Genomic DNA, 14135 nt, shown 5'->3' with positions numbered 1-14135 from the left:
GAAGAGCAGACAGAGGGAGCACAAGATCTCTGTCTTTACAGGGCCATTATGGCCCGCTGGCAAGCTAGAAGATAGGGGACATATATACTGTCTGTGTGGACCCTGGGCTTAAACTCACCGTATGAATATTCACACACAGTAAATCCCTCCATCTGGGAGGCTGGCAGAGCATGGGCAGAGCAGAGAGAGAGAAGAAGTGAGAGTAACAGAGTGGGTTGAAGAAAGAGAGAGAATGGAGGAGAGGGGAAGAAGTTGAGACGGAATGTGAAGGAAAGAGGGATGGAGGAAGAGCAGATGCCATAGACCAAGGGTGTGATGCTATCCCCGATTGGCAATCCAAGATTCTACATTAATCTGGGATACACCACGGGGTGATGGTCTGCCAATGACTGTTTTTGGCAGATCGCCGTGTGTATGTGTCTTAGGCTTCTTAAAAACTCACCTTTAAGACCAGGTCTTTAGCTGTGGCAGACATGAGGACGCGGTCACACCAGGCAGGGCATCTAGTGTTCATGTACTGCTTTCCCTGATTGCTGTCTTCACTGTACGGATAACTGTGGAAACAACCCGCCCCAAAAAACACACCATCGTCATACAATAATCAAGACTTCTGTGTTAATAAAGTGGAAGAAATACAAAAAGACAATTCGGTGTATTCTAAATTAGATTGTTAAAGGCATTCTTAGTTAGGGGCTAGAGCACAGAAAAGGAGAGAACACTGAATCTAAATCAGATACACAGCTTTGACTGTCTGGAAATCATCTTTTGATTAAACACACATGGATGGCTCAATCAGAGAAATGTTTACAGGCTCAGTGGATCTCCCCCACTCTCTCCCCCCTCCACATCCCTATGCAGCCATCAAAAAGAGATTAGGGCTGTGGCAAATGGCCAAGTGAGATTGTATCTGGTAACAGGAGGAACAATCGGATGATTTAAGTAGCCCGGGCCCGCCGGGAACCCTATCGAGCCGATGCAGATTTACATTGTTGAGAATTCAATTTAGCCCTACAGCTCATCAAACTGCATTAGATTTACATGCCACCAATCCAATTTGTTTGTGCGGCTCATCAGGATAGGACCGGGTTTACATACTGTAATACCAATCCAATTTGCTCCTTCAGTGCTACACACAGGGCTCACCGTGGCGTAACGCAACACACGTTTCCCCCCGGGGCCAGTAATAAACGAATGACAAAATAACCCCAGCCGTCCGATATTATTCTCCATTGTCGAGAAGCTCAGGTGACGACGTTAAAAGACTTGAAAGTAACAGTGCGATTATTATGTTTCTGTGTGTGTCTGTTTGTGTGCGCACACATCTTCCTGTGTATGCACGTGTGTTTTACACCATAATGGGACGTGACCCCCCCACTCCCAGTATTCTCCAGTCAGTCAGATGGTTCCATAGGTCCGAATGAGAGGCTGCTAGCACACAGCTATCGGATACATTCACCTAGCTAACTAGTGGCTGCTACGACACACACAGGCACCTCTTTAGGCCAACCAGCCATGCTGTGCAGGGCAAGCCATACACTGTCACATTGCAGCCATGAAGGGTGATTGTGTCACTCTCAGGCAGCCAGGCAGGAAACCAACTGCGCAAACAGAGGCCTGGTAAACACCTCCAGGCGTGCGCACGTACACACACACACACACACACACACACACACACACACACACACACACACACACACACACACACACACACACACACACACACACACACACACACACACACACACACACACACACACACACACAGCACAGCACAGGGGGGGATGCTACAGTTGTGCCATAGCGACCAGTACGACCACAGACTGGGGACTACGGGAGGGCGGACCGGGGCAGGGGGGGGGGGGGGGGGATAGGGGACGAGAGGTACCCACATCCGGCCAGCGCACAGCACCCCCCCGCTGGGTGAACAAACAGGCCTGCAGAGGGCTCCTTTACAGAGCCCCCAGCCTCCAATTAGCATTAATGGCACGTTAAAGCATGTGGAAATGCAGCAGGTTTTGGTATGCTAAGGAAGGGATGATAAAGGGATCCTCCGGATGAAAGTCTTTCATAGACGTGAGGAAGAAAAGAACGAGGGATGCCGAGCGAGAGAGAGAGGAGAGAGAGAGAGAAGAGGGGATAGAGAGGGCTCAGACAGTAAAATGAGAGTGCGGGAGGAAAAGAGCAGCGTCATCAAAGTGGCTCGATCTTCAGGGGCTGGCCTAGCTACAGACTCTCCAGTCCATACAGTGAACTGGCCCTAAATGACTATGCGATCTCTCTATCGTAAGGGAAATAAAAGGAGTATCAACCTATCGTAGCAAATTGCTGTGGAGCACATTAACAAAAAACAAAACCACTATTACCTAACTGTTTTTGATAATGAAATAACAAAATCGGAAAAAGGTTATTAATCATCGTATAAGGGGATTAGCGATACTCAACAATGGCAATGGAACGATAATGTCTATCTGCAGGCAGTCTTACCCTACACTCCTCCTCCCCTTCTCACCGCACCCTCCAATGGCTCCAATTGAGATAACAGGTCCTAATGCAACAGCAAACATCAGTGGCGGCTTTGGGGAGCACTGTGTGATTAATGTGTCCGATTAGCGCAGATACAAACGTATCTGAAAGCAAACGGGGCTAGTGGGTGTGCGCGGCCGGAGCCCGTCAGCTCCTATCGGTCTCTTATTGCCCTCAGCAAGACTAATTACACTAATTAAATGGGGCCAAGTTGATAAACTCAACAATCGCCCACCTGTGTGTATGAGTCTGCCATATTCGCTGTGAGACTGAGCCCAACACAACCACACACACACTCCGCTGGCCCAACTTCAGTCCCTCAGGTAGGCTACTGTGGTGCTGCTGCACCTGGCTTAACTACCTAGACCAGAGGTTCACCCGCAGATCTGCTAACAGCTTCTATGAACCACCTGTGTGTAATGCATAGTGCATTGTGAATATATTCACATGCAGTCATAAAGGTGGTTATAAGGAGCCGTGAGCTGTTGCCAATCCTTATACTGCAACCAAGATGCACTATGGGATGACAGGAAGCATTGGAAATGAGGAAGTCAAAATGTGCACCTGTACACCATTGAACACGTCCTCTTTTGTTGGGTTATAACCTCTAGTGTAGAGTTCACAGACTTCAACACGGGGAACTTCCACATAGCCAACATGTCTCTCAAAGCCACCACACCATTACTCATTCTTCATGTGGGTTTTTAATGTTGGACTTCCTGCTGTAACATCACTCGTAGGTTTTTTTTCTGGTAAGTGTCAAACGCCTGTGTAGTCGTGTGTTTGAGCAGTACCAAGCATCGGCGATGTGAAACCCAGCCCTACCGTGTGTCAGTCAGTCCTGGGTTCAAAAACTTTTACAGTTGGCTCTAAACGTGCTAAATGGGTGGGGTTTGCATTTGCACTTTTGCAGCTATTCTATTGGTTCCGTTGCACAAGGAAGTTCAATTATTTGAACCCAGGTCTGGTATCACTCAGCCTCACCATCCAGAGAGAGAGAGTGGAAATGGGCCGGGCCAGGCCAGTTGGGAGCTCTTGTCCCCAAGCTGCAGTCACCCAGCACCGTCGAGCTCCATCCCCGTTCTGTTGTGTCCAACATTTCCTATCTCCTGGCCAAATTCCGTTATCTTGTTTTACATAATGACAAATAAGTGACAAGCCAAACAGGGGCCAATTGAGTGTGTCTGTATTTAACAAAGGGAATATAAACTAGTGAATATGGGCAGGGCAGGGAGCCAGAGATAAGATTGGTTACAGTATGAATGACACAAGGGCAGAGGTAAGGAGGGGCGTCATGGGGCTAATGTCACATGACTCAGTGTCGATGGGGCCGTATGGACGCAGGGATTGGCTTAGCCGTCAGGTTATTTTCTTTTTACGGTAAAGTAAACTTTTCTTCCTCCCAAATGACTCACCTCTCCCGCTCCGCCGTATTTGTTTACCATTATCAGGGGAGGCTTGGCAAAGCAAGAACGGAAACGAGGAGCGACACACCTCAATTTTCATTCACAAAGATCAGCCGCACAAACTGCTATCAATAAAAACCCCTGAGTGTTTGCTCCACATTTCAGGGTTGGGGAGCTCTCCGCCACAACATTGGCCCAATACAAACACAGTGTCAAATGCCACAGGTTGCTCAGAGGTGGTGTGTGTGTTAGACAGACTGCTACACTCTGTGCAAGAGGTTCCGTATCGGTGAAGAGCTGCAACTATTCAGCAGCCCACTTTCCACTCAGGAGGAAGTCTTGAGCGTCTGTTTAACCCTCTCTGTACCAGAGCCATTTAAACAAAAGGCTCCCTCTCATCCCAGCGAAGCATCAGCACAGGGAAGAAGCACACAGACACACGGCCATTGTATATATCCTACAATAGCCCCTTCCACATTTTCAATGGATCCCCAGCAGTTAGAACGATGGATGTGTTCAGAGTGTGAAACAATGTTCCTCTTCAGCTGATTGTGTGTGATAACGCACGATCTCATCAACAGCAAACAATATCAGCTGTGTGCGTGCCTTAGAATCTCTCTCTTGCGGTGCTAAACGAAACAGTGGCTAACGGACATCTCTGGTACTCCATAAACAGTCATGCGCCTCCACCGCAGTATAGGAGAACCTTTCAGAGTACAGGACTTCACTTGCACTGGCCATCAGATGCACGCGCACGCATGCACATGCACACGCGCACACACACCACTCTTAAGAGGCTCAGTGGGTGGGATCTCAATGTCTTCCTCATTCTGCAGGGAGAGTGAGTGTGCCAAGGCCCTACTGGCTCATTCACAAATTCCACCATTCAATGAGGAAACATCACACTCAGTAAAGCACCGTTATCCAATGGTGAACTGTTGGGAAATTGAACATGGCCATCAAACAGAGATAATGCTTAGCATTCAGCTGTTTGGTTTCAACTGTTGCTTGTTTTCTGAGGCAGGGCACAGGGCATATGGACAGACGAGTGTTTTCGAGAGCATGTCCTGGAGAATTGGCAGATCACCATTTATGTCATTGGACCAAACCCTATTTCCCCGCCTAAACTGATGGGCAACCACACGGGCAATAGTTTTTTCTCAAGGTTTTCTTCCGCCTGCATTGTAAACACTGTGTCTTTTCCCGGGGGGGGGGGGGGGGGTCAGTCTTCGGCCCATCGTCATAGATCCGCCATGTTTGGAAAATGTATTCTAACATGCCAAGGTTGGTACCGGGGCGCTCCCAGCTTCCTGTTAAACAGTTGTCTCTTCACTGTTTGGTGTTCATCAGCCCTCCTCCTCGCACACCCTGCCCCTCCTCATCTCGCGACCCCCTGGCCACTTTGCTCCTCTCGCCCCTCTCGTCCCTGGCCTGTCTAGACTTGGCAAACACAGATGCATGGGACAGGAGCCATCCTTACTAGCTCAAGTGTCTTCCCATCCTTCTCTTGTTCCACTCTCACTATCCCTCTTTCCTCCTCCCTCTCGGAGTAGTCGACTCATTGGGGCTGTACACTGATAGAGTTAGAACGCCAGTCTGTCTGATGTCGCTCAAAAGCTCCCTCCGAGCCCATTCAGGGTAATCTGGTTAAAGCAGGAATACATTCTTCCCCTACTCTCTCTTTGTTCACTGAATTTCCCCCCGCTCCAGGTTTAGATTACATTTTTGCATCGATCTTAGACCCCCCCCCCCCCCCCAAAAAGAGCAAATAAATCAGATAACGGGCAGTACTAAAAGCATTCTCCTAAAATCAATCAAAATATATGAATAACATAAGTTACTCAGCCTCCTCAGATGTTTTTGGGAGTTATGCTATTCCAGCAAACATAATCAGAAATGTACCATTTCAAGTATATCATTCAGTTATTTTGAGTCTTGGGTCCATGCTGTTGTTTGTTACAAAAATTATAGTCTTCGTACTATCATCTTTTTTTTTGGGGGGGGGGGGGGGGGGGCTCTAACTATTTTTATCATGAGGTTGGTTTCCAATTGATAAACTCGTCTTGAAAGATTGTGCCCTGCTCCCAACTACTAAACTCCAACAGATATCGCATTTTTGCATACTTGTGTGTATGAGTGTGTGTGCTTCTGTGTGAATGGGATACCCCGCAGCCTATCAGCGTGCGGCAGCCGGCTGGCACCAGGTACAACTCTCGCGGGCTACGGCTAAATTCCACACCGCGGTGGCCGAGTGCTTAGACATGTCACGGGTCAACTTTGACAGACGACGTCTTGAAAGTGGAGCGATATTATATCTACAGCTTGTAGCACATTCCAGAAATGCAAACATGATGCGCGAGAACGTACGGGACAGACACTAAAATAATGTATAGTCTCAATAACACTATAGTGTCTTATTCTAAAAATGGAATGGAATCTCCAGTTTGGGGTGGTGGAGCTTTTACTGCAGCCTGGTGGAGGTGAAAGAGGATCATCGTTTTTTCCCCCCGCTGTTACATATTTTCACAACCTCATACACACAGCTCTGGCCCTGTAATTCATAAATGGTCTCAGAGTAGTAGTGCTGATCTTAGCTCAGCCCCCCCCACCGTCCAGACAATCGCACTCATTATTATCTAAACAGACAAAACTGATCCTGTACCAGCACTCCTACCCTGAGACACGTTGAGAATACAGACCCTGATCCCAAAACCAAAAGAAGTGAGGGTTTGATGACATCTTTATCTCCGGCAACATGCTAAATGACCCAAAATACAGCAACTAGGCTATGGTTATCCAATTACATAGGTGGACATAGACTTCCACATGCAGGATTAATGAATAGAATAAACCGTATTGAACAGTATTGATTTCTAGATTGAATGTAAGCGAGCATGTGTGTATGTGCGTGCGTGCAGGGGGCCTCTGTGGCTTGTGTTAAGGGGAGTAATAACCTCACAGATGGTGAGGGGCTGTTCCGGAGCAGGCTACGTGATGGAGAACAATCATTGAGTGCTTGATTGCTCATGGAGCACAAGGATGATCTGACAGGGGGAGGGGGACAAGTATGTATGCAGTGTGTGTATGTGTTAGTGCAAGTGTGTATTATGTGAATGGGAGAAGGTTGTTTAAGTTTAACTAGGCCATTTCTACTCATTAACCGCTGACAAGGAAGTGGCTTGTATCAGACGCTGAGTGGATTGAATCAAATTTCATTCGCTATGCCCAGGTTTTTAGCAATTTGATTCATCATGTCCCCATTAGGTGAACATCATTCGTATTCTTTCACAGCAAGCCTGTTCATTCACTCGGCAGGGAGACGATGATTCAATATTATATTATGGATAGATAGGTGCAAAAGTCACTGAGTGTAAAAGGACAATAAATCCAGACGTCACTTATGCAAAGCGATGTAAATGGGGTCCCTGATTAAGACACGGAGTAATTTAAAAACAGTGACTGGCAGGACCTTGACACACACACACACACACACACACTCTCCACCGGTCCGGCTCCACACCCGCCACCAGAGCAGTTTATCAAGTAATTATTGTTTGATTACAGCATTTCATTATCTGCACTGATTGAGTCACGAGTGACAAAGGTCAAGCGCCATTATCGCGCCACCGCCAAAACATATTCCCACACAGGCCGGTGTGTGTGCTTGCCCTCCCTCTGCTCTGAAAAGGGCTAATTGCAAATGCATTTGTTTGAGGAAGAGGAGACGAGAAGGATCCCCCTCTCCATGGTCCCCCAACTCCCACCGCGACGGAATATCAATGCAGTGCTCTTCACACACACAAGCAAGAACAGACACACACATACACGTGCCTGCAACCGCACACACAAATACACGCGCACCCCCCCCCACACACACACCCACCCACCCACCTACCCAGGGGAGCAGTTTAGAAGCACATCCAATCATACTAAACAATTGATAACCATCAAACATATATTTGGCACAAACAAAGCCATTTGGCCCAAGAGGGTTGATTGAGTAATGTTAAGGCCCCATACATTAATGGAGCAAAACATCAACCTGTTTGTGCACTGCTGATTTACTCTGCTCTTCAGTGATGTGGTGCTTTAGTAAGGTTAGTAGTCCACTTCTTTTACAACACATTCTTACCAATGGATAGAATGAGTCCTTCCAAAAAGTAATGGTTTGTACACCGTTAACTGAATCCTGGATAACTAAGTGAATACCTACTGTGACTAAACACATGGTTAGAATGCAAGATGAAGGGTATGAGGGGTAGGCACACCATTTCATGGCCAATGATAGTGAAGGGCAGAGAGTAGGCCCTTTATGGGGTAATAGACAGGGGTAGTAGCTAATATACAGGACAATAGATAATTACAGGTACCAATTAATGTGCAGGGTAATAAACTCAGCAAAAAAAGAAACGTCCTCTCATTGTCAACTCTCATTGTATTTTCAGCAAACTTAACCAATGTAAATATTTGTATAAACAAAAGATTCAACAACTGAGACATAAACTGAGCAAGTTCAAGAGACATGTGACTAACATACATTGAATAATGTGTCCCTGAACAAGGGGGGGGGGGGGGGGGTCAAAATCAAAAGTAACAGTCAGTATCTGGTGTGGCCACCAGCTGCATTAAGTACTGCAGTGCATCTCCTCCTCATGGACTGCACCAGATTTGCCATTTCTTGCTGTGAGATGTTACCCCACTCTTCCACCAAGGCACCTGCAAGTTCCCGGACATTTCTGGGGGGAATGGCCCTAGCCCTCACCCTCCGATCCAACAGGTCCCAGATGTGCTCAATGGGATAGAGATCCGGGCTCTTCGGTGGCCATGGCAGAACACTGACATTCCTGTCTTACAGGAAATCATGCACAGAATGAGCAGTATGGCTGGTGGCATTGTCATGCTGGAGGGTCATGTCAGAATGAGCCTGCAGGAAGGGTACCACATGAGGGAGGAGGATGTCTTTCCTGTAACGCACAGCTTCGAGATTGCCTGCAATGGCAACAAGCTCAGTCCGATGATGCTGTGACACACCGCCCCAGACCATGACGGACCCTCCACCTCCAAATCGCTCCAGAGTACAGGCCTTGGTGTAACGCTCATTCCTTCAACGATAAACGCAAATCCGACCATCACCCCTGGTGAGACAAAACCACGACTCGTCAGTGAAGAGTACTTTTTGCCAGTACTATCTGGTCCAGCAACGGTGGGTTTGTGCCCATAGGCAACGTTGTTGCCAGTGATGTCTGGTGAGGACCTGCCTTACAACAGGCCTACAAGCCCTCAGTCCAGCCTCTCTCAGCCTATTGCGTACAGTCTGAGCACTGATGGAGGGATTGTGCGTTTCTGGTGTAACTCGGGCAGTTGTTGTTGCCATCCTGTACCTGTCCCGCAGGTGTGATGTTTGGATGTACCAATCCTGTGCAGGTGTTGTTACATGTGTTCCGCCACTACGACGATGATCAGCTGTCCATCCTGTCTCCCTGTAGCGCTGTCTTAGGCGTCTCACAGTACGAACATAGCAATTTATTGCCCAGGCCACATCTGCAGTCCTCATGCCTCCTTGCAGCATGCCTAAGGCACATTCACACAGATGAGCAGGAACCATGAGCATCTTTCTTTTGGTGTTTTTCAGAGTCAGTAGAAAGGCCACTTTAGTGTCCTAAGTTTTCATGACTGATACCTTAATTGCATACCGTCTGTAAGCTGTCAGTGTCTTAACCTCTCTGGGATATTCGAGACGCAAGCGTCCCACCTCAACTACAGACAGTGAAATTGCACGGCGCCAAATTCAAAACAACAGAAATCCCATAATTAAAATTCCTCAAACATACAAGTATTTTACACCATTTTAAAGTTAAACTTGCTGTAAATCCAGCCACAGTGTATGATATCAAAAAGGCTTTACAACGACAGCACCCCAAACGATTATGTTAGGTCAGTACCTAGTCACAGAAAAACACAGCCATTTTTCCAGCCAAAGAGAGGAGTCACAAAAAGCAGAAATAGAGATAAAATGATTCACTAACCTTTGATGATCTTCATCAGATGACACTCATAGGACTTCATGTTACACAATACATGTATGTTTTGTTCGATAAAGTTCATATTTATATCCAAAAATCTCAGTTTACATTGGCACGTTATATTCAGTAGTTCCAAAATACCCGGTGATTTTGCAGAGCCACATCAATTTACAGAAATACTCATCATAAACATTGCTAAAAGATACAAGTGTTATGCATGGAATTTTAGATCCACTTTTCCTTAATGCAACCGCTGTGTCAGATTTCAAAAAAGCTTTACCGAAAAAGCACACCATGCAATAATCTGAGTACAGCACTCAGACAACAAAACAAGCTTACAGATATCCGCCATGTTGTGGAGTCAACAGAAGTCAGAAATAGCATTATAAATATTCACTTACCTTTGATGATCTTCATCAGAATGCACTCCCAGGAATCCCAGTTCCACAATAAATGTTTGATTTGTTCGATAAAGTCCATCATTTATGTCCAAATACCTTCTTTTTGTTTGCGCGTTTAGTACACAATCCAAACTCACGAGGCACGGGCAAGTCCAGGCGAAAGTTCAGACAAAAAGTCATATTACAGTTCGTAGAAACATGTCAAACGAAGTATAGAATTAATCTTTAGGATGTTTTTAACATAAATCTTCAATAATGTTTCAACCGGAGAATTCCTTTATCTGTAGAAATGCGATGGAACGCAGGTCGCTCTCATGTGAGCTCGCGTGATCAGCTCATGCCACTCTGGCAGACCTCTGACTCAATCAGCTCCCATTCCCCCCTCCTTCACAGTAGAAGCATCAAACAAGGTTCTAAAGACTGTTGACATCTAGTGGAAGCCATAGGAAGTGCAATATGACCAAATTTCCACTGTATCTTGGATAGGCAAAGAGTTGAAAAACCACAAAACTCAGATTTCCCACTTCCTGGTTGGATTTTTTCTCAGGTTTTTGCCTGCCATATGAGTTCTGTTATACTCACAGACATCATTCAAACAGTTTTAGAAACTCCAGAGTGTTTTCTATCAAAATCTACTAATTATATGCATATTCTAGCTTTTAGGACTGAGTATCAGGCAGCTTACTCTGGGCACCTTTTTATCCAAGCTACTCAATACTGCCCCCTGTCCCAAAGAAGTTAACGACGGTTCCACAGGTGCATGTTCATGGATTGTTTATGGCTCATTGAACAAGCATGGGAAACAGTGTTTAAACCCTTTACAATGAAGATATATTAAGTTATTTGGATTTTTACAAATTATCTTTGAAAGAGAGGGTCCTGAAAAAGGGGCGTTCATTTTTTTTGCCGAGTTTAGATATTTACAGGTAGGTTACCAATACAGATACCAATTCTTGTCCAGAGTAATAAATGGTTTCAGCTCTGGAAGACCTCAATCGTTTTAATTGGTGTTGATTGTGCCTTGTACCATACCGATATGGAAGAAACGCACAAGTACGATAATATACAAGTATTTTCCTAAATAACAGGAATGACTTGAGTTGATTAGGTATGGTTCATTTAGACATTGATTCACAAGGAAACACAGAGGATTCCATACCTGGGAGGAAAGGATATCTCCAGCTCGTGCAGCCGTTCCTTGAAACAGGACAGCTCACTGTCAAACTGTAAAAACTGTGAAGAGAGAGAGGGGGGGAGGGGGATGAAAGGAGGAAGAAAGAGATACAGTGCACACAGGAAGGAAGTATTCACACCCCTTGACTTTTTCAAAACTTTGTTGTGTTACAGCCTGAATTTAAAATTTAGATTTTGTGTAACTGGCCTATACACGCCATAATGTCAGCATTTTATGCAATTTTTTTTTAATACAAATTAATAAAAAACGAAAAGCTGAAATGTCTTGACTCAATAAGTATTCAACCCCTTTGTTATGGCAGGCCTAAACAGGTTCAGCAGTAAAAATGTGCTTTAAAAGTCATATGTTGCATGGACTCACTGTGTGCAATAGTGCTTAACATAGTTTTTGAATGACTACCTCATCTCTGTCCCATACACATACAATTATCTGTAAGGTCCCTCAGTCGAGTAGTGAATTTCAAACACAGATTCAACCACAAAGACTAGGAAGGTTTTTCCAATGCCTCGCAAAGAAGGGCACCTATTGGTAGATGGGTATAAAATGTAAAAAAGCAGACCGTGAATATCCCTTTGAGCATGGTGAAGTTATTAATTACACTTTGGATGGTGTATCAATACACCCAGTCACTACAAAGATACAGGTGTTCTTCCTAACTCAGTTGCCGGAGAGGAAGGAAACCGCTCAGGGATTTCACCATGAGGCCAATAGTGACTTTAAAAAAGTTTATTGGCTCTGATAGGAGAAAACTGAGGATGGATGAACAACATTGTAGTTACTCCACAAGGCACTAAAGTAAAACTGCCAAATATGTGGCAAAGGCATTAACTTTCTGTCCTGAATACAAAGTGTTATATTTGGGGCAAATCCAATACAACACATTACTGAGTACCACTATCCCATATTTTCAAGCATAGTGGTGGCTGAATCATTTTATGGGTATGCATGTAATCGTTAAGGACTGGGGAGTTTTTCAGGATAAAAAATAAATAGAATGGAGCTAAGCACAGACACTGGGATATGAATTCAACTTTCAGCAGGACAATAACCTAAAAGGCCAAATCTACACTTGAGTTGCTTACCAAGAAGACAGTCAATGTTCCTGAGTGGCTGAGTTACAAGTTTTGACTTGAAAACATGGTTGCCTAGCAATGATCAACAACCAATTTAACAGACTTTGAAGAATTTAAAAAATAATAAATGGGCAAATATTGTACAATCCAGGTGTGCAAAGCTCTTAGAGAAAGCTCTTAGAACCAGAAGGACTCACAGCTGTAATCGCTGCCAAAGGTGACTAACATGTATTGACTACTTGTGAATACTTATGTAAATTAGATTTCTGTATATAATTTTCAATGCATTTGCAAACATTTCTAAAAACATGTTTTCACTTTGTCATGATGGGGTATTGTGTATTGTGAAAACCCCCAAATGTAATCAATATTTTTTTATTCAGGTTATAACAAAATGTGGAATAAGTCAAGGGCTATGAATAATTTATTTATAACTACAGTGCCTTCAGAAAGGGTTAAAAAAATGTATTACACCAAGTAATATCCTCTGCGTCAGTCATCACTCACTGAGTGAATAACTATGAGTGTGTGAGTGTGGCTCCTGCATGCAAGAGTAAGTGTCAGATAATTGTGTTAGCTTCCTTTCTCGTCTTTTTTGACGTGTGGATTTGTGCCTTTACCACCATACTGTATAAGTGTCATGAACAGTGTGGTGGTACATAAAGGCATGTGTGTGATAACAGTTGACCAGTGTTGATGTGTGTGTCCCTGGCCTGGCTATTCCAGAACAATACCTGTCCTGTCCTACCACAGCCCCCAGTCTGCTGCTGATGGTGGAGGTCTGTCTCTCTTAAGCGGACAGTGGATCCAAACAGTCTTCATCAATCATGTCCCCTCCCCCAGCTGCACAACCTCTGACTGCACCAGCACCGACTTACAATCCCCACTCCATCTCCCCCTCTTTCCAAATCCCATAAATCATTAGTGAGAAGTGCAATTAGCAGCTCCTTATACACACTAATTATCTGGGAGATCAGCAGGTAGCAGGGGCACCTGCATTGCTGACTCCCTGAGCGACGGACAGATATCCGGCAACCCCTGTGATAGTGGGCTCTATTTTAACAATGCAATGGTAAATCTAAGCACTGACAGTAGCGCTGTAGGTCCGGAGGTGTATCAGAGATATTTTTGCTATTTTCATAATATTTATTATGAACGCAATAGCTGACGTTAGTGCGAAAGGGCTGGGTTTTGATGAATAAACAAGTTGTAGGTGTAACGAGGGCTTGGCCACTCAGTGGCCAATCAAGGCGTTTCATGGCTTAATACTGCATATGCGTTTGTCTCAAGTTCTGTAGGTTATTGACAGTCTTTGCATTGTCATCAACTCCAATTCGGCTGGGCAGCGGTCCGCCCATTAAGACATTAGGGGCGGCACCCCACTTGTAATTGGTAAAAAAAGAAGAAGAAACACTTGTGATTGGTCAAAACATTATTTTAAAAATATAATTAATGTATTATGTTTTAAATGCTCATAAAAGTGAGGTAAATGTATATTTTTCCTGTTTTAAAAA

At 44.9% G+C, this 14135-nt stretch overlaps 1 protein-coding gene across 2 annotated transcripts in view; it reads right to left on the bottom strand.

Annotated features, from left to right (window-relative positions):
• LOC129853084 (inositol polyphosphate-5-phosphatase A-like) overlaps window positions 1-14135 on the bottom strand; it is a 204860-nt gene that overhangs the window by 5284 nt on the left and 185441 nt on the right. For both annotated transcript variants that reach the window (XM_055918782.1, XM_055918773.1), the window contains exons 12-13: window positions 11513-11586; window positions 443-554 (exon numbers count right to left, since the gene is read on the bottom strand). In XM_055918782.1, the coding sequence (XP_055774757.1) occupies window positions 443-554; window positions 11513-11586 (186 nt within the window). The remainder of the gene's footprint in view (window positions 1-442; window positions 555-11512; window positions 11587-14135) is intronic.

This window comes from Salvelinus fontinalis, chromosome 1 (genome assembly GCF_029448725.1).
Source record: "Salvelinus fontinalis isolate EN_2023a chromosome 1, ASM2944872v1, whole genome shotgun sequence".
Lineage (NCBI taxonomy): Eukaryota > Metazoa > Chordata > Actinopteri > Salmoniformes > Salmonidae > Salvelinus > Salvelinus fontinalis.
The sequence above is the reverse complement of the archived record's forward strand: the minus strand, read 5'-3'. Positions and strand labels throughout refer to the sequence as shown.